The 23,841-nt window shown below is 47.6% G+C and overlaps 1 protein-coding gene across 4 annotated transcripts; it reads left to right on the forward strand.

Moving 5' to 3' along the window:
* Window positions 1-267: 267 nt before the first annotated feature.
* Window positions 268-23,841, forward strand: DAZAP1 (DAZ associated protein 1). 4 transcript variants are annotated; one of them, XM_042892906.1, is made up of 12 exons: window positions 268-444; window positions 4,987-5,027; window positions 5,482-5,648; window positions 5,979-6,044; window positions 6,554-6,664; window positions 8,948-8,996; window positions 13,449-13,531; window positions 16,907-17,060; window positions 18,290-18,319; window positions 18,758-18,898; window positions 19,753-19,935; window positions 23,385-23,841. In XM_042892906.1, the coding sequence occupies exons 1-12, from the start codon at window positions 413-415 to the stop codon at window positions 23,555-23,557; spliced, it is 1,230 nt and encodes a 409-aa protein (XP_042748840.1). In that variant the 5' UTR covers window positions 268-412; the 3' UTR covers window positions 23,558-23,841. The 4 variants fall into 4 exon arrangements, with proteins under 4 accessions (XP_042748840.1, XP_042748841.1, XP_042748842.1 ...); XM_042892907.1 differs by having other exon boundaries at window positions 6,557-6,664; XM_042892908.1 differs by lacking the exons at window positions 8,948-8,996; window positions 13,449-13,531.

Below are 23,841 nucleotides of genomic sequence, written 5' to 3' on the forward strand. Positions count from 1 at the left end.
CCGCGTGGGCCACGCACGCGGTACCCTTGGAGGGCCGCCCTTCCCGCCATACCCCGCGCGGCGCCGCTCTACCCCGCTCTGCCCCGCCTCACTTCCGCCCCTCCCTGGGCGCGGCCGCGGAGACCCCGTAGCGAGGGCAGGTGCGCGCGCAGCGGCGGTTGGCGGCGCTGAGGGAGCGCGAGCGCGCGGCGGGCGGCGGCGGGGGGGGGCCGGGCCCGGGGGGCGGCCGTTGCGCAGCTCGGGTGGGGGGGGGGGGGGGGGGGGGAAAGAGAGAAAGAGAGAAGAAAGAATTGAGCGAACGACCGAGAGAAAGAAAAGCGAGAATTGGTGATAAAGCCGAGCGACGGCCCAGCGACCTTCCGTTAACGGAGGGAGAGCCGGGCGCGGCCCCGCGGCCCGCCGAACAGCCGCCATGAACAGCGTGGGAGGCGCCGACGAGATCGGGTGAGCGGCGGGGCGGGCGGTGCCGGGCCGCGCTGGGCCGCGGGGAACGGAGCGGCTCCGGGAGGAGGGGGGTGGGGGGGGGTTGTGTGGAGCTCCGCCCCGCCGCGCGGCCCCGTTGGGTGAGGCGGGGTTCGCACCGGCCCCGTTTGCCGCCCCGCGATTCCTCCGTGCAGCCCAAGGTCACCCCGGCGTTCGGCCCTGCGCCGCTCCCGGTCCTTCCTATGGATGGGACAAAAGCTTCCCTTCGTGGGACGCGGTTCCCGTCTGAGCGTTCCGTCGGTTCGCAGCCGAACGGCTTTCCGTTCCTTAGCTGCAGCCGCGAGCCGCTCGTCGGCTTCGTTGTGCTCCCCGTGAAGTGCCGCGTGCTGAAAGCCGGCTGTTAGAACGGCACCCCCCCCGCCCCAGCCATGTGCGCACAGCTGCTGTAGGGATCCGCACCGAATCGTCACCGCCCGCCCTGCAAATTGCCCCCCGGGGAAAAGGCCCCGTGTACAGAGAGGCCCTCAGAGGTCTGTGGGCTCCACGTGTCGAGCTGGGAGCTTGCAGGAGGAAATGAGGAGTCTTTGTAGGCTTTGAATGTAAATCGTGTCGGAACTGGGAGCAGCCGAAAAAAGATGCAAATGAAGCTGTTTAAGTGAAAAGGCTGCGGACTCCACGCGTTGGGAACTGCCGAAAGAAGGTTAGGGGGACTGCTTGGAAGCCTGTAGGCTTCGAGTGTTAGAAATAGAATTATAGAATGGGTTGGAAAAGAATCACAATGATCATCGAGTTTCAACCCCCCTGCTGTGTGCAGGGTCGCCAACCAGCAGACCAGGCTGCTCAGAGCCACGTCCAGACTGGCCTCGAATGCCTGCAGGGATGGGGCATCCACAGCCTCCTTGGGGGTTGTACCAGAAACCCTCTTGGCTCCCTTTTGCTCATAGAAGTACAGGCATTAAGGTTGGAGATGAGTGCTAAGATCGAGTGCAGCCCTCTGCCCATTGCCACCACAGCTGCTGAGCTGCATCCCTCAGTGCCACATGTGCTGATGGGTGCAGTGTGGGCACTGTCACAGGTTCTGGAGCTTAAGGAGAGCCTTCATCTCCGTGCTGCCCCGGTGCGGGACAAGCTGCTTAATTACTGCGTGTGCTTAATTGGTGTGGTCTTAAAAATACAAGGAGCAAGGTAACGGTTTGGGGTAGAGCACATCACTGCAAGCAGCTCGTGCTGTGTGAGGGGCGTTCATGTTTGTGGGTTGTGCTCTGGAAGTGCTCAGATGTAAAGCTGGAAAGATGAAAAGCCCAGTTGTAGTCATCTGCCTGCAGCTGTGCAAAGGAAGTTCTGTTCTGAAAGGCAGCGTGAGGGGAAGGCCTTCCATGTGATAGGAAGTTGTGTGCTTTGCTCCTTTGCATCGCTCGGTGTCTTCAGACCAACCCATCCTGGAGTCACCAGACAGGGTAGCCCCGCTCCTGGCATCCTATAGGGAGCATATAAATAGAAACCCTCCATTTACATACAGCTGCTGCAGTTGACCTCAGACAACCCTGCTTTTTTGTGTGTTGAAACGTACGTAAGATGACTACAAGTAATTAATAATGGAATTGGAAGGTTTCAATGACGGTGGACTGTGGGGAGCCCTCCTTCCTGCAGACAGCTTGGCGTTGTGTCAGAATGCAGCTGGTGTTTTAAATCGATCTTTTATAGGTTGATGTTGTACAGCAGGCGATCCGGTGTAGCTTAAAAAGCCAAACTCAAATGTGCTTGGCTAAGAAAATGTATCTGTGCAGTCTCCAGACTTTGGTCTGAGCGTGGCATCGGATCAGAGCTTTTATCTTTACTGCTGAGGAACAGAGCTGTTTTCTTAGAGGGCTTTAACCTGACCCTAAATACACGGGCATGACAATAAGCACGTGCATTTGTGCTTTTGTCCTGTGTGTGAGGAGCTGTGCGGGGGCTGATGGCTGCTGGGGAGCTGGGCTGTGCAGGAGATGGGCTGGAAGCTGTGCTGGATGAGCTGATGAGCGCTGCACCCTCTGCCAGCAGTGCCTGGGGTCGGGTTTTCCTGTCTGTGAGCAGAACTTGGTTATCCTGGGACACAGAGCAGGAAGGCTTGTTTTCTAAGAGGGCTGCAAATGAAGGAGATGTCCTGCTTGTGGTCCTGCTTGTGCTGTTAGCAGGTGTCACTACAGTACCAGAGCAGCTGTCCTGCTGTCTTTGCAGTGCTTTGCACGTTGGCAGCTCCCTGATTTTCTGTACGAATTACAGGACCCTTCTGATGTGCTTTACAGGAATTCAGGTTTGGTTTTTATTGAGAGGCAAGCTTGTGTCGCCTATCAGCTGGTGACAGAGGGAGGAGCTGGGCTTTTGTGTACCACTTAATGCTGGTTTAGTCAGCCTTATTTCCATGTGTAGCATGTGTCTGCTCCTCCAGCACTGCTTTATTCACTGCCGGTTGTTGCGTAAGGGCCGTGCTGTGATGACAGCACAGAGAACAGAATCTGCTGCTTTCTTCTGTTGCAAGCTGTCACTTCACTGCTGCTCCCTCCTGGCCGAGGGGTGGCTGTGTCCCACTGCAGTTGGCTGCTCCTGGAAGGAGGTGAGAAGGAGGCTTGGGGTTTTGTGGGCTTCTGTTGCGTTCGATTGCTGCTAGAATAGCTTTTCTGAGCTGTGATCGGAAGGGGAGAACCTCAACTTTCCACTTGTAAGCTGCAGCTGTGCTTGGAAATGTCTGAGGGCAGGTAGAAGACAAAAGCAGATGGTGGTTCTTGAGGATTGGTAGAGAAATGGAGGGTGTCCTCTTTGCCTTGTGCAGGCTCACAGAGCTGCTAACAGAAGGTCCTGCACTGGTGCCTCTTAATGAAAGGGGCCAAATGTAGAGGTGGTTTTGAATTAACCTTCAATTATAGAGTGAATAATTTTGCATGGAAGTTGCATCACACCCTGAAGTTGATACAGAGCTGCAAAGCAGGCAGCCCAGCATCCTGCTGCTTGCCTCTGTGCTTGCCCAAGTCCTTCAGCATGCTCCAACACGAAGCTGTGCAGGTCTGGGTGCTTCTTTCCAGAAGATGAGGTTGGTTCAGATTGGTTTTAAGCACGAGGTTTAGTTTGGGCTTTTAGCCATGGCTTTTCTGTTGCATTTAGAGAGATCTGTAACGCAGTGATTGCAATTACTGCATCGATGCTTCTGCTGCTCACTGCTTGCCTTGCAGCTCCTTCCATCTCAGACTTGTTCTGCTTTTGCTTTCATTTACCCAGAAGATGATGGTGAGCAGAGTACTGACCTGCCCTCCCAGTGAGTCAGGCAGTAATGATGGTTTCTGCTTTGTTTCTCTCTTCAATATGAGGCTTTTCTGTACAGCGCAGTGCCCTGCAAACACAGCAGCAGGGAAACCTGAGGGCCACCCTAAGTTTTTAGATCAGAGAATTGAGAAAACTCGCCAGCTTTCTCTTCTACCCAATTAGCAGCTGGAGAGCAAGGATAGGATTGCAGGTACACCTGGATCCTTGGGTTGTGATTCCCTTTGGGCTTGGACTGCACGTCCTGTGCAGGTTGGCTGCGGTGCCTCACAGGCAGGGGCGACTCGGGTCGGTTGGTTTCATAGGGTGGCGACATCAAACACGCAAAGTTCAGTCAGTGCTACTTGTGCTGTGATCCCTCTTCTCAGCCAGGCCTGCAGCAGTGGTGCTGTTGCTGTATTTCATGTGGTAGACGTTTCTTGGCCTATTTAGGCTGTCATTCATCTTGCACTGTTCAATGTCAGGTAGCAAATGGGTGTAGGAGAGCTCAAGCTGTTGTTTGAAGTGAGTTTCAAAGGCTCGATGCAGGACTGTTGCACCTCTTGGCCATTAGCCTGGGATTGAAGTAGCTAATGGACTAGGTGTTGAAATGAGGCTGACTGGTCTTCTCTCAGTTTGCTCTATCAGGAGTTCAGGATTTTGTTTTTGTCCCTAAATTGGAGCTCAGAGGAGCCCAAAGCAGCTCTTGTGCTCTGTGGGATGTAACACAGAGCCCATGAGGCCTCGTTGTGGTCTGACATTCCCCCATTGGGCTGCAGCAGGGAGAGCAGCTCTGTAGTGATGTTCTGGGGTCATTTTCCAAGTAACTTTGCTCATGCTTTGAATGTATTCTTCTGAACTACGAAGTTTTTCTTGGTGGAATCCCTTCTTCCCCGCTCAGAGCAGCTCAGTGTGATGCTGTGTGCTGGTTGGTTTTTTTTTCTCCTTCAATTCCTCAAAGTAACACTGTTTTCTCAAACACCTGGAAGCGAGGGGTTCAGAGCAATGTAGGCTTTCCTGTGTTTTATCTCCTGCTTTACATAAAAGAATAAAACGTTCTTTCAATGAGACTGCAGCCTGTGTTTGTGCTCGTGGCACACCAAGTGGATGCTTCATGTCTGTGTGAGCAGAAGGTGGGTGTTGCAGTGCATCCTTCTTCCTGATAAAGAACTGTGGGGTCCTGGGGGCCTCGGTGCCAGCAGAGCTGCTGACAATAGCCGTATTCTGTCAAATAAGGTGAAGCTGCTTTTGTGTAGCACCCTAAAATGCTGTGTGCTTCAATTGCAGAAAACTCTTTGTGGGTGGCCTGGACTGGAGTACAACGCAAGGTAAGCTGTGTGTTGTGCAGTCATTGAGCCGGTGCTCTGTGCACAGACCCCCCAGCCATGCACACCACGTGGCTTTTTAGCAGCCAGTGCCCTGGTAGGAAGACCAGGCTGAGATTCTGCTGCTCTTTTCTGTTAATGGGTAACATTTGCTGTGCAGAGTTCAGATAGATGGACGTTGCTGTTTTGCTTTCTAAACGTTCTACGAGCGTTTGGTGTTTTTGTCGACTCAGAAGATGAAGAACTTTTTTGTTAATGTTTCTTCCCTGTGATATTACTCTTCTTTTTGCATGAGTGGGAATATATGCTCTTTGTGTAGAGGGAGTAAAGTCTAGCCGTTGTCAGGAGATAAGCCTGAACTCGTTCAACTCCTTGCTCACCTTTGTCTCATAGTTGTGAGCAGCCTGGAGAAGTGAATATCTGGTTCTGTTTCATATATACCTTTTTTTTTTAACAGAAACTCTTCGTGGCTACTTCTCCCAGTATGGGGAGGTTGTAGACTGTGTAATAATGAAAGACAAAACAACCAACCAGTCTCGAGGATTTGGATTTGTCAAATTCAAAGATCCCAACTGTGTGGGAACAGTGCTGGCCAGCAGACCTCACACGTTAGATGGCCGAAACGTAAGTTGGCTTTGTTTGGGTTTGGGCTTTTATTGAGCATTTTGTCGTTGGTTTCTGTCTTCCCAAACTGTTTCCAGGCCTGTTCCAAATCCTGATGTCTAATTGCACACCAGGTGATACCAAAGCTGCCTGGTTGTTGGCTTTAGTTACTGATGCTGAGACAGGCAGCTTTAACTGGGTGATCTGTGGCAGTTTGTAGAAGCAACATCTGGGCAGCAGCTTTTATCTGAGGAGCTGGGTGTCAGCAGTGCTGCGTTCACTGCCATAAACGTAACATGTTAGGATGGTTTTCCACACGCTAAGGTCTGACCCAACTGGAATCTCTTCCAGATTGATCCAAAGCCATGTACACCCAGGGGGATGCAACCCGAAAGGACACGGCCAAAGGAAGGATGGGTAAGGACAGATGTGTGCTGCATCACCGCTGAATTCCCCTGGGTCACGCTTCTGTTTGAAAGCCAGGTGTCTGTAGGCAGAGCTCGATAAATCCTGCTTGTGAAACGCTCTTAGGGTGTCTTATGGTCAGGCTCCACATCCAGTGCAGGCGTTACCAAATGCTGGCTTACGGTGGGGTTGTGGGTTGGTGTTTCCTGTGAGCTCTCTGCAGTCCTTTTGAAGGAGAGCTCACAGGCCTGGTGCTTCTTTCCAGCCCCCTTCACAGCCTGCAGGCTGATCTGATCCTATAGAAAATGAGGAAATGGCCTCAAATATAATCCCTGTTCCTGGTTTTCTGAAGAAGAGAGTGGGCTATAGCTGCCAGCACTGAACATCTGAGCTCAGAGCGTGCAGCTCTGCTCCCCTTCAGTGAGTGTAACAGGCTGGAGGTGGTCGTGTTGCAGTGTGAGATGGGAGAAGTCACAACTTGCTTGTCCTTCTGACGGATTTCTTTTTCCTCCTTGATTTAGCAGAAAGGATCCAGGAGTGATAACAATAAATCAAATAAAATTTTTGTTGGTGGGATTCCTCATAACTGTGGCGAGACTGAGCTCAGGGAATACTTCAAGAAATTCGGAGTGGTGAGTCATCCAGCATGATGGCACTTGGCTGTTGGTTGCAAGATGCTTTTTCTCTCCGCTGCCTTTTCTCAGATTTCATCAAGCTGTCAAATTTTGGGTTAATTTAGACAAACTGCTATGGGCACATATTGAAGCACTTTGCAATACAGTGTACTAAACGTTCATCATCTTGAAGTGTATCTTGCTATTTGTCAAAATCAATTGCTCTCATAAGAAACTTACTTTGCTGCTCCTGTCTCCTCTTGTTCGCGTCTGCCTGATGCATTATTCTGTTTGCTTCCTGCAAAGTGAGAAAGCATTCCTGAGTTTAGATGACTTGAGAATAATTATTTCTTTTTCAATTGGTCACTTGGAGTTCAGTGAAAGTTTGTTGTTGGGTTTTTTTGTTTTTGCAACAGCAGGCGAGCTTTGTGTGTGAGATCCTTGTCTTCAAGTGGGCAGATCGATTGAATTTTGCAGCCTCCTGCCATTATTTTGTTAACACCCTGCTTTTAAAGCAGTGTCTGCAATCACCTGGGTTCTGCTGCCCCTGAAATATCCATTCCAGAGAGAAACTGCTGCCCATGTTAAGCATCAGGCTGTCATTCAGCCTGTAACCTCTAACCGAAATGAGTGTCACTTCTGACTATTTGCTAGTTAGTTTCACTTTCCCATTTATTCCTACCACTGTGGCCTCTTTGAGGTGGTAAATTGCTCAGCTCAATTACTAAACTCAGCTGTGCAGTTTTGGAATACTCCAAGGTTCCCTGAGTTGAATTTCATACCATGTCAGTGGATGGAAGCTGGCCGTCTCTGATGGCATTTAGTGTGATCTGATTCTTAAAAAGCTTGCCTTTCTCCAAGTTTTCTTGGGATCCATTGGTTCTGTCTCACGTGGCTGTTTATCAGCAGTACCACATCTAAGATGGTCGCTTTGAAAAAGCAGGTAGTTGTTAGCAGTGGCTAACAGCCCTCCTTGCAGTGTGGGAGCCTGCACTGGACCTGTCACAGAAGTGGAGGAGTTTGTTCCACAGCTGTGGCACGTAATTTCTGAAGGCTCTTCCTCACAGCCTTTTGGCTTTCCGATTCTGAACCTCGGGATGGCCTGGGAGATGCAGGGCCATGGCCCTCCAAAGCCAGAAGGCAACAGCTGCCACGTGTGCCTTTAAAAGTAAGTAGACAAACAATAGCAGAGAGGTGGGCAGTCAGCGGAGTTCTTAGCGAGGTGTCCTTGGAGAAGATGTTCTGTATGTGGCCACAGAGCGAAGAGACAGAAGTGAGGGCTGAGTTTAGACGTTGCCCTTGCTTGGTCAATAAGACAGCAGTGAAGAAGGGGATCTGGATGGGGAAAGAACTCTGCCACCATCACGGGCCACTGTCCCCAATGGGGATAAGTGTCAGCAGCTGGCGTCCAGCAGGATGCGCACCAGTGAGTGCGTGTGGTGTAAGAACTTGAAAGTGTGTTTTCTAGATCTGTTTTAAGCTAACGAGGAGATCTTAATTTGAAATATTTTAAGGTAAATTGACGTGGAGGAAGCAGTGGTTCTGTGACAGCACACGCATTTCCTTGTCTGCATTTCTGCAGCTGAGAGCTTTAAGGGCAGTTCCTTTCAGCTGTTTGGTTACAGCTTTGGAAAGAATTGCCTTTTTGTTTCAAATTGTAGCTCCTGTTGCTGCTTATTTTGAGAAGAGAAAGATCTTCGAAGTGTTGGAGCAGCTCCTGGTTCTTATTTCTGTACCCAAGTACACAAACACTGAGCATCCATAACTGAGTGGTTTTGTGATGCTACTTAAAGCATCACCTTACAGCTGATGCTCTGCAGCACACTGATGGGCAAGTGGGTAATTCAGAGGAGCTGTGCACATTTTTCAATGTTTGAAGCTGAAGCTTCTTTTTACGTGGAGAGTGGAAGCGTTTTAAAATGGAAGAAATAATCTTTCAGGAAGCCGTGCTGAGGTGTGCTGGAAATCAGAAACCTTTGGGGTCGTTTATAGGCTGTGATTACAAACAGCATAGCAGCCTTAATGCTAGATTAACATCCTAAGTGTGATGAGACCCCAGAAAGCCCAAATGCTGCAGGGTTGTTTTTGTTTTCAGAGCAGATGAATTCAGGCTTTTCTTAGGCTCCCTTCAAGAGCAGTATTCCCAGTCTGTTTGCGCCGTGGTGGGACAGGCTGGTATTGATGGCTACATCAAGCATTTAATTGTGCTTTGTGGATGGAGTGTGGGAAAGCAGCCTATGGTAACTGTCTGTAACGCTCCCCTGGTAGCACAGTTAGTAGAATTTCCCTTCTCTCTTCCAGGTCACTGAAGTTGTAATGATCTATGACGCAGAGAAACAGAGGCCCCGAGGTAAAGGCTGATCTAGTTTGTCCTTGAAATTCCTTCATACTCTGCTATAGTCAGATGGCAAACTATTTCATACCATCAGAAAAGGTAGATTTTTTTTTTCCCTATGTTGCCTCAGGAAAAAGAATAATTCACTGGGCAAACATCGCTTTAATTGTAGACCCTTCATCTCCAGCTTTAGTCGGTATCTGTGCATTTAAACTCAGATGTTTCGTGTTCATTTTCAGTTTCTCAGGGTTGGTTTTGTTTTGTTTTGTTTTCTTGCTAGTTTTTGTTTGAATGAAATTGGATTCTTGAGCCACTGCTGTGGTTTAAGATGCTGTAGGAGGAAAAGAAATGTCATCAGACCTTCCTCCCATTCCACACGGAGGGTTTGTTGGTGTGTAACTGCATGGGGGTGCTTTGGTTCAGTACTTCTGAACGTGATTTTGGGACATCATCCATCCATTCCGTGCTTCACTTCAATGGCTTCACTTAAAATTCGAGCAAAGCAGTTCTTAGACGACATAAAACATTTTCCAAGTATATATATATATATCTTTTGATTGGAATATATAGCCCTGTGTGCTGGACTGCATTTTTTCCTAGTAACAGAAACAAACAAAGTTTCGTCACGCTGCTTTAATCACGTTGGTAAGATTTGGTCCAAACATGGAGCACTCTTCATGTCATCCACCTTCCATTGCATCTGTCGGCTGTTTTGACTCTGGAGAGGCAATATTTCCAATCAGTGAAGCTTAGTTGCACTTACCCACCGAGCAGCATGTTGGACATGCTGGAGAATAGTTTGCCATCTGAACTTTCATTTCTCCTCTGACTCATTATTAAGAAATATATCCTTCACTTTGTATTGATTAAGCTGTTAAGTCTTAGTTTTATTTTTAATTTAGACATACATCCTTAGTGACATATTTAAGTGTTTCGTAGTAAAATATGGTAATGTTAAGTAAGTTCTTTTTTTCCTTTTCTCTGTGAATTGTTTGACTGTGATTAACGATATCTCTTTAGATTTCCTCTCTCTAGGTGATAATTTATCACAGAGGTACAGGCCAGTTCCACAGTCAGAGGAGGGACGGGCTTTGTCTTTTATTGGAGTGTAAACGAAGTTTCAATATATTTGTGTTTTTTGTTTGTTTTCCTGCCTTAGCTATCTCAGTCTTCTTTCAACAGATGACTTCTATTGAAGCAGAACATAAATTCATCCTTTAATATGCTTTAGAGCATCTACTGTTAAACAGAGGAAGCAGTGGAGACCAAGATAGGGGCAGCAGGGTGTAACTTGTGGCTGAAGTTCTGGATTGTTTCAGCAGCTGTTGTATCATCTGTCTCTCTGTGATTTTTACCCCAGCCTTGCTGCCTCTGAGCAGAAGGTGCAAACCACGCCTGGTCTAGATCGATCCTGGTCTGCATTAATGGCTTCTCTGCTCAGAGCTGTACTTAAAGAAGCAAAATCTAGCAGGAGGCTTCTGGATCGTGAAGGAGGCTGTGGCTAAAAGCAGAAATGGCAGATCTGAAAGCCTGTCTGTCTCCATGCCACGTGCAGAATGCTTTCTCTTTAATTCGCTGGACTTCTTAAAATGGTGTTCTTGAACCACATTGCTTTGGCTTTCATTTTTGTTCCCTTAAATTCCTTGGATGTAGCTTGGTAACTAACTCCAGAAATGGCCTTGTTAATCCCTTGGGGAAAAGCTCCTCCTCTGTGTTGGAGGCTCCTGACCACGCATCCCACAACACGCTTCCTCTTGCTTTCTCTTTCTGATCTGCATTCTGTCGTACAGCGCTGTTCAGTCTCTGCTCGTCCTTTGAACACGAGACCTAAATTACTGTATAAAATTTTAAAAGCCCACTGTGCTCCCATCGTCTCCTTGCATCCTTCTTTCACCTTCCTTCCATTTACCATCCTTGCATTTTGAGCAGATCCCTTCCTGCGGGCCGTTTTCCAGCCTGCTGGTAGAAGGACAGACAAATTACCCCCTGCTGCTAATCCTCACAGCACTCCTCTGCCTTCAGCCTCTCAGAGGAATGCTGGCAAGCAGCTCCTCAGTGCCAGAGCTCTGCGATGCCCCTGAGAGGCTGGTTGTGTGTCCTCAGGTATCCAAGTAATCTCTGCTCCCCTGCATTGCCCACCACTCCTGGTCAGCTCTTCTGCCAGCAGTGCTCATCAGAATTCTTTGCAGTCCCCTGTACGAGCACAGCCCGCCTCGTTACATCTGAAATGAAACAGTGCCTTTGTTGCAGCCCCTGCTTCTCCTGCTTTCTATTCTCTGCTCAACCAACAACTGGGAAGCAATTTACAGGTTCTTGCTGTGTTCTCTTCCACTTGGCTGCAGCACAGCCTCGTTGCTCTGTTTGCTAGTCCACTTGGCTTCCTGTAAGTGCAAAGAGTTTCTCTTTGAAGATGTCTTGGCCTTTGACAAATGAAGCGACTCTGTCACTTTTGCTCTCCTCAAAATTCCACGTTCTTGGAACTTTGCTGTGTGTTGGATCCTGATTTCTTCACCGTTCCTTATTTTATGACCTTTGGTCCTTTCAAAATGCTTTTTTCTGCCCCTTTTTTCTTTCCTGCTGCATCCCACATCGCCCTCTATTCCTCTCCTTCAGCCTTCTCAGAATGAAGCTAAGAGAGCAGCCTGCCCATGTAGACAGTACCCAGCACGTTCCTTTCTCGTGCCTTTCAAAATGAAGGCAGCACTACTGAACATGTGATTTAAACACAACTTTCTTTTGGCTCTGACGTGCAGATTTTAACCCCAGACAAATATATTGTGATGAAATGCTGCTCTCAGTTCGAGGCTGCTTTCATCACAGCTCAGCCAAACTTCGTTTATACTGCCAGTCTCTTGTGTGTGGGAAATGCTAAGTTCTTTTATTTTACTTTTATTTAAGTGATGTCTTTTGCTCTTGTTGCTGACAGCAGAATTTGACCTGCTGGACTCTATTTTGGCCTGTATCTTTGTGTATTTTTTTATATATATATATATATATAAACTTTCTCTACAATAGGCCTCTTTGGGCTTACCCAACCCAGTTGGATAAGCTTAGAGAGACACTAACTGTTATAGATACTGTATCTCTGTTTAACGCTTTAGAGCAATATATGGCTGCTGTCAGCACTAGCTGCAAAGCAAAATGCAAACCAAGGGGGAAATCTTGGGTTTCAGAAAAGCAAAAATGCATCCATGTTCCATATGCTTTTGATGCTGCACCTCGTTTTCCTTTCTAATTTTATTGCTCTACCCTTAGCTAATCTAAAGAATGGCACAATTGACGTACTGCATGTGTTCTTACCTTCCCTGGGATTTGGTTGTTACACCAGCAGCGAGTGGTTGATGGCATGAAGCAGCCCTGTGTTCTGTGAGATTAACCACCATTGTGCCACTCTCTCGGCCGTGTCAGCAGCTCCAACCTGAGAGCAGCGGTTCTCAAAGCGTAACCTCAGAAAGGGATTCAGGCCTGGGTTTTTGCCTCATTTCCTGCGTGTTTTACTGTCCCTTATGGCCTTTTAAGTAGCTGCTGGATTCAGCTGAGCTGCCGACATCAAGGGCTGCGGTCAGATAAAAGGGAGCTGGTCACCCCGGGGATCTGGAGCAGTCAGCAGCAGTGCTGTGAGCATAAAGAGGGACTGAGAAAAGCTGCACGGATGTCTGAGAGCAAAGCAGCAGGAAATGTAAGAAACAAAATAGGCTGAGACACGACAACAAGTCTGACATGCCGTGTAAGCAGCACTGCTGTAGTTATCAGGGGATGCCGTGTTTGGAAGAAGTCTTGTCCATCAAGTGCTTTCTCTTAGATACACAAAGAAAAAACAAACCCGAAAACAGAATTGAGAACCTCTGATCTAGGTTGTTAGTTTCTGAAGCTTTCCATTCATCCATGGAGTGGTCAAAAACTTCTTTTTTTCATGCTTTAACAGCTACATTTCCAAGATGACTTTCTTATTTTCCACGGAAAATATTTCCTAACTGGAGGAGTGGGATAAGGGATGGGATGCAGTGGCTTTGCAGCTTTGGGGTGCAGGGGCAGAACAGGTTTGTTTTTCCTGGGATTCCAGTCTCGATCAGAGGCAGGGAGAGGCAAATTGCTTCACCTGTAATTCTGTGTCCCACAAGCACTTCATTCTCACTCTTGTGGCACAGTTACACTTATGACTATGCTAGCACTTTTTTTCCCACTTCCATAGGCAGGTTAGGAATAAAACCAAGCTCTGCAGTGAACTAGCTTAGTCTGTAAGTTGCATGTGTGAAAGCAAGCTGAGGCATTGATTGCCTTGCTGCAGGACGTGTCCACTGCAGTTTTCTCAAACTTGACTTTTTTCTTTTTTGGTTGAAAATTTAACACAAGTCTTGGTTATCTGAAACCCCTGCTTGAACCCTTGGTCCGCCCCTAATACTGTTCATCATCCTGTTTTGTGTCACAACACCCTGCTACCTTGATTCACTCTTCGTCGTTGGCTAGGTTTTGGATTTATTACTTTCGAGGACGAACAATCAGTGGACCAGGCTGTCAACATGCATTTTCACGACATCATGGGCAAAAAAGTGTGTAGTTGTAGTTTTATTTTACCTTAAGAAAGAACCAAGTCTTGGGCAACTAGCAATTTCACTGGCGAGCAGAACTCTAGCCAAGGATTCAGCTAGATGGGGGACGAGCAAGTCCAAATTCAAGGCTTTATCCATGAAGGTGGGGAAAGTCTGAGTTTGCTGAAGCAGCTGAGAGAGGCAGTAGGCGAACAGCTCAGCCCTCAGGAGGGCCAGGATCCTGAAAGCCTGGGGACTTGGGCTGCGGGGGGGATTCCTGGTGGGCTTTCATTTCTTTGAAGGCGTTGGGTGAGGCCTTGTGCTACAGACCTGGAGGGGAGTGCTGGCTGGGTGCCACTCGTGCTGGGTTGGACTGCTGAGTGCTGCTGAAGCACTGCTTTGCTTCCTGGGAGCGAGGGTAGAAGTCAGTTGTTTCCAGCTATTGGAAAACCAGGATCCCAATGAAATCTGAGTTGTTCAAGGCTTGGTTTAAGACACCACTCCTTCAGATGTGTATTTGATTCTCCCATTTTGAGATGGCGTGCCGTGAGCGACTGCCTGGAATCTTAAACTAAAAGAGAAGCTAAAAAAAAAAAAACCCACCCAAAACAACCCAAACAAAAAAGAGCCACACAAAACATCGTGAAGGATTGGTTTTTTAATAAATTGGGTCACTTACTGTGAAACTTTGGTACAAACCCACGTACTCTATATAGTATTTAATCACAATGCAGTTAAGTGACCTCTGGTTGTTTCATCTTCATACTGTGTTGTCAGCAAATGGATGTTTGATAGGGAGGAATCTTTTACGCCTGCTTTGAAGTCACTCAGCAAGGAGCGTGCTTGTACTGGTGGGGGAAAAGAAAATGGAAAAGCAAAGCAAATTGTTGCAGGGTACCCAGGTTTTTTATATAGGGAAAATCATAGCTTCTGAAAGGGAATTTAACCCTGAGAAATCCCTGTAAGATTCAAGCTTTTCTCACAGCTTTTCTGTGTATCCACAGTTGTTAAAGGGAAGGTTAGGACTGCTGACCTTGAAATGAAGATGTTTCAAGGACACCCCAGGCTGGGGTCATTCGCCTTAAATCACTGGCAGAAATCTGGCATTGCCTTCTGAAGCCTTTCTATGGGCTGACGTTTGATAAATACGATCCAGCTAGCTGGGAGCATTTCGTTGCCTATCCATGGAATTTTACTTGCTTGATTTTGCAGCATGCAGAGCTTTTTTATTCCTGTGAACCCGTTTTGGTTCGGAGAGGTGAGCAGATGTCCTAATTAACGCAATTAAGCGAGGGAAGGAATGCGCCTGTGTAACGAGCAGCGCTGCTACGTGTTCTGATTGCTGGTGCTCTCCTCCAGCCAGGGGCCCAGCAGAAGCACCGAGTTCTGCCTGCAGGCGCATGCATGGACATGGAGCATCCTGTGCTGTGCCCTTGTGCTGCACTGAGAGCTGCAAGCACAGGACAGAGGGCAGCAGGAGGGGAAGGAAGGGGAGCCCTGCGTGAGCCTTGCTGCCTGGTAGCAGAGCTGGGAGCGCTGCTCGTGCAGATTTCTCCTTTGTTTCTCAGGCTGTTTCATTCTGGAAGTCAAACAATCAGGTTTTGCTTGTTTTCCCTTTCGCTGACAGCAACGATGCAGTGGGAATGCCTTCCTGGTGCTGCAGCTTCATTTTAGCTTCAGAATGCTGTACAAAGATACGTTTTTTTCTTTCAGTCCTCAGTTTGGCAGCTCTCTGCTTCCAAATGAGCACTGGAAAATTAATGGAATTCTCCCGTGTAGATAAAGGAGCAGCAGATACTCCCTGCCCTTCATTGACTAATGATGCCTGCTTTAAAAAACACCATCTCCCTCTTCCTGGTAATTCAAAAGGTATTGCTGAAATGAATCCATATGTTGTTGAAAGGAGGAAAAAAAGAAAAGGAAAAAAAAAAAAAAGGAGAAAAAAATTAAAATTGCAAGAAGGCCTCTGCTGTTGTAAGCAATAACTGGATTCCCTGAGGGCACGTGTGTTAAGACTCATTAATTTGAGCCCTTTGAAAGATTCCCTCGGTTCCTGTGTGGAAGGGCCTTCAGCTGACAGAGATTTGGTTACTGTCATGTGTGATGTCCCTGGGGCAGCGGGGGGCTGGGCTGGGGGCTTTGTCCTTGCCTTGTGCCTATTTCCTGTTTGTTCTCTGACATGAATGGGTTTTAAGACGTGGCAGGAAGAATTCTGAATACTTTATTTTCCATACAGCTCAGGCCCATTGATGGTTGAGATTTATTTCCTTTGTATTCTGGCACCCATTAAAATGAATCATAAAAAAAAAAATAATATATATTAAAAAAAAAAAAGGCTTTAATTCAGCATGCATGAGTGCTGAGAGGGTTTCATTAAATCAGAAACTGGATTTTTTCGAGAGAGAGAGGGGTTTCTATTGAATGTGCAGCTTATTTTAAGTAGGTCAGATGCACTTATGGCACACTGGGGCACTTTATCTCTGAATAAAATAAGTTAAGCACTGTGGCTCGCTAATTTGAAGAACAGGAGGGCTTTTGTCACTGACTTAACACAGTATGAAGATTTGCTTCTTATTGACTCAACTGTCCATTTTTATTACTTGCATGTTTGTTTACTTTTTTGTTAGATGTAATGTAAGATTCTCTTATCACATCCATTCCCTCTGACATTGTTTGAGTTAATTGAGATTCTTTAAGCGTTAGCCTGGGGAAGGTAAGTCTTTATCTTCCATTAGACATTTAAATAAATTCTTAAGTTAAAAAAAAAAAAAGAAAAAAAAAAAAGAAAAAAAAAAGAAAATAAAAAGAAAAAATAATAATAATAATAAAAAAAAAAAGAAAGCAAAACCAAACGTGTGTTTCTCAGGTATGAGCAGAACTGAAATTGCAGTTAGACGGGGTGGGTTTAAACTGTAACTTTGGAATGAACCCCAAGCAATGGTTAAAGCATTAGTACCCTTTTTCAGAGTGCACTCTTTACTCCGAGTTGTTGTTTTTTTTCCTGCAAATTCCACCTTCTAACTCCTGTCTTAAATGTTCAAGTGGTCTCTGAGTAGCTGAAAACACGAAGCCTTGATAAGTGAAGAGTCGTTGTAAGAGGGTACTGCTGTTTTAAGGTCAAAGCAAACGAATACTGGGCAATGATGGAACAGGAATGATTAGCAGGATGTGTTTTGCTTGAAATCCCTCAACAGTAGGACTTCAATTGTCTTACCATCACGTAATTGTACCTGAGAAACATTTTAAATTACTGGCCTTAAGTTTAATAATTAAGTACTTAGACATAAGTCGTAAGATGCTAAGCGTAGTCTTAAGTGTAATTAAGGGTGTGTGTGAAGGGAAGGGGGGTATCCTAACCTGCACCATCTCTCCTAAATGGCAACTCTGTTTGTTTAGGTGGAGGTGAAACGTGCAGAACCTCGTGATAGCAAAAGCCAAACTCCAGGGCCCCCCGGTGCCAGCCAGTGGGGAAGCAGGATCATGCCAAGCGCTGCCAATGGCTGGGCAGGTCAGCCCCCTCCGACCTGGCAACAAGGTTATGGCCCTCAAGGTACTTCCTTCAGTGTCTCAGGACGGCTGCCGGGAGAGAATCTTGGCTTTAAAGCCTTCTGGTAACCCGGTATATCTGGCGAGCATTGGAACTTCCAGCTCTATCGATGTTATTTGTGTGCTGGATCGTTGATAGCGCAGCAAAAGCTCTGGGTGTCGGTGCTTTTTTTCCTCTTCTTCCCCAAACACGTTGCTGGGTGGGACAGGAGGCAGTGGGCTGTGCAGAGCCCAGCGTGCTGCAGGCTGTGCTGTTTGCTTCCCCCTGTCCTGAAGTCAGATCAGTGCTTTGTGGTAACGTGGAGAAGGTGCTGAGGAAGCTGAGCAGCTCGAGCTGCATCTCCAGCTGTGGGAACGTGACCTGCATGAGAGTCAGCTGAAAACTCAGTTGAAATCCAGGTTTTGAAGGATGAGGCAGTTCCAGAGGAAGTTACAAGTGAAATTCGAAAGGGATAAGAGAAAAACAGATGGCCTTGCCTCTGGATTTTATTGCTTAATGTAGCCTAGGAAAATAACAAGCAGCTGTGGGGCTAGCAGTGGTGCAAGAGAGCACTTACTGCTTCTAATGGTCTTGATTGAGCTTGAACCCTCAAGGGCTGAGGGGAGCAGCCACGTGTTTGGTTTTGATGGCTGCAACCCCCTCAAGATCGTGGAGATGGGAAAATATGCTGAGTTCATCCAGAGACAGTTTCCATAACTTAGGGAGAAATGCAGCGGTATAATTGAGTTGCATTTGACAGAACAGATCTTGCTTTCTCTGATATATGAGAAATTTTCACCTGGGGGTTAAAGGAAGTAACAGTGCTTCATCTATTGCTCCAGTAGATGACACCTCAGTGGAGGGATTGCCTGTTTCCCCATGGTGCTTATTAACTTGAAAGCTGCAGCTGAGGCTCTGACATTCTGCACAGATGTGCTAATCTGCAACTGCACGAATGGAGAAACTAGATTAGCTTCAGTGTGGTTATTTGTAGGGGAAATTATATCTGATCTCCTGGCAAGATTCGTGTGAAACATGAATGCATTTCCCTTTCTAAATGCTGCAGTTTGTGTGGTTCAGAAACTCCCAAAATAAATAGGATGAAGCTGAAGATGTGTGAGGTGCAGATCCATAAGGGATGCTGGGAGGACATCCAGTCTGTTGCAGAGCCTAGAGCAAGATGAGCTTTCTCTGAACGTGTCCTTTTTCATAGTGTACAGCTGTGGTAAATTGCTTTTTCTGCTTTGTTTTAGGGATGTGGGTGCCAGCTGGACAGGCAATAGGTAAGTGCATTACATGGGTCTGATCTTAGCAGAGGAATCCTGAGTGGGGCTGTGGTTTCCTTAAGGACCCAGGGCGATTTGTGGATTTCTGTAATGTTTAACAGCCTGCACGTCTAAAAGCTTGGTTTAATTTGAGCTGAAGGAACGAAGGAGAAGGCAGAGTGTTTGTCACAAACCGGTAATGGGAGCTGACGTGCATCCTGGTGTTGCCAACCACGTTAATTTGCTATCAAAGAATTCCATTCTGAAATGCAATTATGTGTGGTAGAGATACTCGGAGGAGGAGTGCTGGTATTGCCCACAGTAAGAATCCGAGGAGGGCTGAAGCTGTATCTGAAACTGATGCAACAGCTTCACCCCCATCTGCAGAACGCCAGCTCCAACAGCAGCTTCTCCCTGTTGACCCACTGCAGCTCCTTGCTTCTTCTCATTCTCCAGGTGGATACGGCCCACCTCCTCCAGGAAGAGGAGCTCCCCCACCACCTCCTCCGTTTGCCTCATACATTGTTTCCACACCTCCAGGAGGATTTCCACCTCCACAAGGATTCCCACAGGGCTACGGCACCCCTCCACCATTTAGTAAGTGCCTGCAGCAGCCTCAGCACCACATTCAGTCTGGAATTTTTGCCCATCTTTCTCTGGACTTCTTAAAAACTGTGCTTAGGTGGGGGTTTTTTTTTGCCTAGGTTGTGTATTCCGAGTTATAATCAACCATAAGTCTTTGTCAGTTAGTTTGCTTACTTTTTTTATTTGGTGATGTAAGAGTTTACATTCTCCTGTTTAAAGCTGTGTTGCTAAACAGATTTGAGGTTTCTTGCATACCCCTATTACAACTGTGAGAAAACTGAAGAGATTATTGCACTGTGGGCTGGACACAGGCTGGGATTTCTAGAGAAGCTTAAGGAATTCAGGTCACGAGTGACATTGCAGATGTAAATAGGATTAGAGCATTTGTGCCCTCAGGCCACCTCAGTCACAAACTTGGTTTAAAAATGATGGAGGATGCCACACAGCCATCCACAGCGCCCTGCTCTCCAATGAACAAACCACTTGTTTGGGGTATTTTTTGTTTTCCCCATCCTAAGATCTTGAGTAATAGGGTTCCCTCCTCGCATCCTTGCCATGTGCACACAAGAACTTGTTGTCCTGCTTAGTCACATCCTCTCTGCTGGTTGCTGGTGTGGCTGTAGTCTTCCTTTGGGTGAGATTTGTTGTGTTAGAAGGTAAGGTGCTGGGACTTTGAGCTGCAGCGGTGGCCTGAGATGGGAGTGAATTTCTGCATGTCCAGCTACACGTAGCAAACATTTCTACTTTAATAGTAGACTTGCAAGTATTTAGAGGGAGAAAAAACCAACTGTTTATACCCCAAAGCCCTGCAAGAAGTCAGAGTGGTGCTTACTGTCATCACATATTGCACTCTGCTCGTGTTTCAGCTTTTGGTTACGGTGCTCCTCCTCCTCCACCTGACCAGTTTGCCCCACCTGGAGTCCCCCCTCCACCTGCCACTCCAGGGGCAGCACCACTAGCTTTTCCTCCACCACCGCCGCCATCTCAGGCAACTCAGGACATGAGCAAACCCCCAACTGCTCAGCCAGAATTCCCTTACAGTCAATTTGGTAAGTAACTGCATGTGAAACGAGCTCAGCTCGATCCTTCTCCTTCCCCTTCCTGATTTTTCTTTTCCAGGTGGGTAGAATGTCAGCATTGAGAAACTGCTTGCTAACACTGACAGCACTTCTCTGGAGGGTGGACGTGCCAGCTCTCAAGTGGTCCTTAAACAATCTGGTCTTGCAGCCAGCAGGAGTTCTCTTAACCAGCTCTGGCCATTGCATGTCCTGCAGAGCGGTCCTCAGCGATGTGTGCACTGATAGGATTCATAACTGGTTCACACTGAGCCTGAATCTGAGCTTAAAACTTGTCTCTAGTAGCTTCATGCAGCTTGCAGTCAGCTGTTTTGTTTAACTGACTTCGAGAGGTTGGAGAAAGACTTGAGTAACATCGAGAGGCAGGGGTCTTAAAATCCAGGCTGTGTGCTTTCTACTCCCATCCTTGTCCCTCTCCTGTCTGTCAGGAGTTGTGGTTCTGCCAGGAGCACGTAATGCTTCGAGCATTGTTTGTGCTCTGCGAGTAACTGTTGGAGGTAGCTGGTAAAGATGCTGATAGAACATATTTTCAGACAGTCAGATTGTATTATCCAACAAAAAAAGGCGTCTGTGCTCCTTTGAAGTGCTCCTGTCTGTGGAAACAGGGACTTCTCATGCTGCTTTTCCAGTCAGTCCCACCTCTGAGCAGCGTTGTCCCATCTGTGGCACAGACATTTTTCTGAAGACTTTAATTGGTCGTTTGACACTTCTGAGGTTGATTTTTGCAGTAGGCCTGAGGATTAAGATGGCAGTCCCCAAAGGAGGATTAGCCTTCCAGGTAAACTGGTAAAGCAAGCAGATCTTCTCTTGTTGCTGAGCTTGAGAAGTCTGTTACAAAGGCAGTTGCTGTCATAGAAAAGCTTTGTCCTTGTGACTCAAGAGGAAGTGGGTTGGTTGTTTTTTGGGGTCTTGCTGCAGCTTCTTTGCAGGTTGTTTTTGAATGGAGGTGGGCCGTGCTAAATAAAGGACAAAGGCACGTTTAATTTCTGTTCGGTGGGTGCCGTTACTGGGGATGTGTTGGAGGTCTGGGAAGAATCTCTCTTCCAACATGCTGGAAAAGTGGGGGGTTCCTCTATTGGCTGTGCAGTACCTCCTGGCTCTTGTGTATGCTAGGAAGTTTCCCAGCCTGCAGTCTGTTAGGAGCACAACTAGCAGAGCTGAAGGGATTTCCTGTGCTGTTCAGCAGCAGAATCACCCAGCTGCTCACAAAGCTGCATGTAACCTTGTGAACTTCTTACAGAAGCTTCAGCTCTCGACGTGTTTGCAAATCAGATCAGCAGCGTTGCTGCACAGCGGGCAGCGTGGCTGATCTGTGTGTTTTTACATGAATGCACAAGGCTCATGGGCTCTGAGCAGGCACTGAGTTACCTGATCACTGTGGTGTTTTCAGATTTGTCCCAGCATGACAGCATCTGAAATGCTGCTGTGTTTACAGCTGGGATGGATGTAAACCCTGGTAAATGAAGCACTGACGTGGGTGTGCCTCCCTCAGCCTGCAGGAGGATCTCTGTGCAGGGCTGCCTTGGGGTTCATCACCCTGCTCTCATTTCTTACTAGGGCTGGGTTCCTATTCTCAGGACCCTTCAGGCTACGTGCCAATGCTTTGTTTTCACTCCTATGGTCAGGCTGAGCAGTGAGACATCAGTAGGTGGTTCCTGTTCACAGCCGTGCTCTTGGTGTATCTGCCTGGGGGAAATGAACCTGTGTTCCTTGCAGGATCTCTTCTGAGCGGGTGGGGGGAGCAATAAGGCTCTAATGTTTCCTCGTGCAAGCAGGGACAGATCAGTGCTGTGTGTTCATTAGCTGGCTGAAGTCAAAACTTGTGGCTGAAGTGCTAAGTGATGCTGCTGATCGCTTCCCAAGCTGCTGCACTGACGGCGCTTTATCCTGTACAGCCGAACCCAGCTCAGCTTTCGTGAGCAAGACATTAAACCTGTGATGGGTGGCACAGCTCGTTAAGAAAGCAGAGCCTTCTGAAGGGCAGGTGAGCTGTGCTTCACTGCGAGCTGCTGCTGAGAGCTGCAGCAGGAGCACAGGAAGTGAGAAAGGACAGCTTGTACTGCAATGCCTGGCTGTTAGCGCTGTGCCTCTGTGAGAAACGAATGCAGGGCTGTGGTTTTCTCACCCTGAATGCTGTAGCACTGCTCCGGACAGTGAGATTCTTTCTGAGCCTCACCCCTTGGCAAACAATGGTATTTTTGGTAGTCTGCTTATCTTTGTGTGGAGGAGGGGGAAAAAAAAGAGACTGGATTAGCATTTTGAGTTAATAGAAGCCTTGTGGTAGGCATGTTTTAAGTCTCATTAGTGGTAGCAAGTCCTGAGAGGCAGGCAGAGCTTGAAATTGAAATGCTGAAGACATGCTAAGAGACTTTGTTTTGGATTAAGAGAGTTAAACCTGCTTTAAGCCTGCACAGGGAGAGGCAGAACTGCAGAAATACACCGAGTAATTAGGGTTCTTAATACCCTCTTTTATAGCAGAGGCTTACACGATGCTGCTGTTATGATTAAGAGTTGTATTTAATTAAGGAAACTTTTATTACATTTCTTCATTTCTCAGTGTTCTTAATTTGCATCTTTTTGCTTTTCATATTAGCAGCAAGAATTCCAGCAGTTCTTTCATCTTTGCCCTTTCTCCCCATCCCCAAATTCTGCCAGGTCTGAATCTTTCCCTTGGCAGAGCAGGGGGTGCTGAGGAAGGACAGAGTGAAGGTTAACTTGCAGCCTGCTGGATTAACGCTGCTGTCAGGTGTAAAGCTGAGCTCTGCTGTGGTCATTGCCTTAGGGGACGTGTGAGAGAGGGCTGTGGGGTTATTTACTTACTGTTACCCTGAGCTGGGTTAGAAGTGTTCTCCACCATCCACAGCAGCACCGGGGGGGGGGGGGGGGCGGGGGGTCAGGCTTTAAGGTGGAACTTTGTTGTTTTGAACTTAAAACAGATACGAGCTTTAGGGCAAGTGTATCAGATTGTGTCAGTTGTAATGCTTCGGTTCTGTTACAAAGCTGAGGTACCAGACAGACTTCCTTGCTGCAGCTTCTGCCCTGCTGCACCTGGCAGTGCTGGCTTCTAGCAAAACAAAACCAAAGCCATGAACCCCTACCAGGAAGCTGCTTCACGTGCCTGAGCAGCAGTGATGTGACAGCTTTAGCTCCTGGCCTGGCTAAGATGACCTCGAAAGTGAAACCTGCCGTTTCTACATACCTGTTCAGTTGTGCTTTTAACCTGGCTGGTCCATATCATAAGGTAGAACGCTTTAGGAACTGGAAGCAGCTGTGTGTCTCAAGTCAGATGGAGGTGTTTGTGTTCCAGGGGCCGCAAGGGGGGAAGGGAAAGGCATCAGGTTCTGAATGTGCACCTCTGCCGCTCTGTTTGCGCCCATCAACAGCACAGAAGCTCACTGCTGCCTCTCCCCCCTTCTCCCCAGGGTATGGACAAGACTTGAGTGGTTTTGGACAAGGTTTCTCTGATCCCAGCCAGCAGCCCCCTCCCTACGGAGGCCCCTCGGTGCAGCCATCCAGCGGGCCGCCTGCAGGAGGAAGCGGTTTTGGACGAGGACAGAACCATAACGTGCAAGGATTCCACCCCTACCGGCGCTAGCAGCGCTGTGCTGGCAATCAGGGAATTCTGCCCACACGGATGCCTGGCACAGCAGGACCCAGGGATCCCAGACTTCTGAACTTGTGACAATCACATACTTGATGGAAGAAAAACCTAACAACGTTTTGTTTTGTTTTGTTTTGTTTGGGGGGGGGGGGGGGGGGGGGAAGATGGCTTCTGAAGGCAAAGCTGTGGGTGTTTGGACTGCAGTTTTTAAACATTTTCCTTTCTCTAACCCATCAGCACAAATAAAGAAAATGTCACTGGTTCAAACTACAGGGTTT

Source organism: Lagopus leucura, unplaced genomic scaffold (genome assembly GCF_019238085.1).
Source record: "Lagopus leucura isolate 7727_CA_CO unplaced genomic scaffold, USGS_WTPT01 145-22_obj-0_obj, whole genome shotgun sequence".
In the NCBI taxonomy this organism is placed as follows: domain Eukaryota; kingdom Metazoa; phylum Chordata; class Aves; order Galliformes; family Phasianidae; genus Lagopus; species Lagopus leucura.

Coding starts and splice junctions, on each gene's coding strand:
- DAZAP1 (XM_042892906.1), top strand. CDS start 413: ATGAACAGCGTGGGAGGCGCCGACGAGATCGG. Junction 18,320..18,757: donor GCCAGCTGGACAGGCAATAG/GTAAGTGCATTA, acceptor CTCATTCTCCAG/GTGGATACGGCCCACCTCCT. Junction 19,936..23,384: donor ATTCCCTTACAGTCAATTTG/GTAAGTAACTGC, acceptor CCTTCTCCCCAG/GGTATGGACAAGACTTGAGT.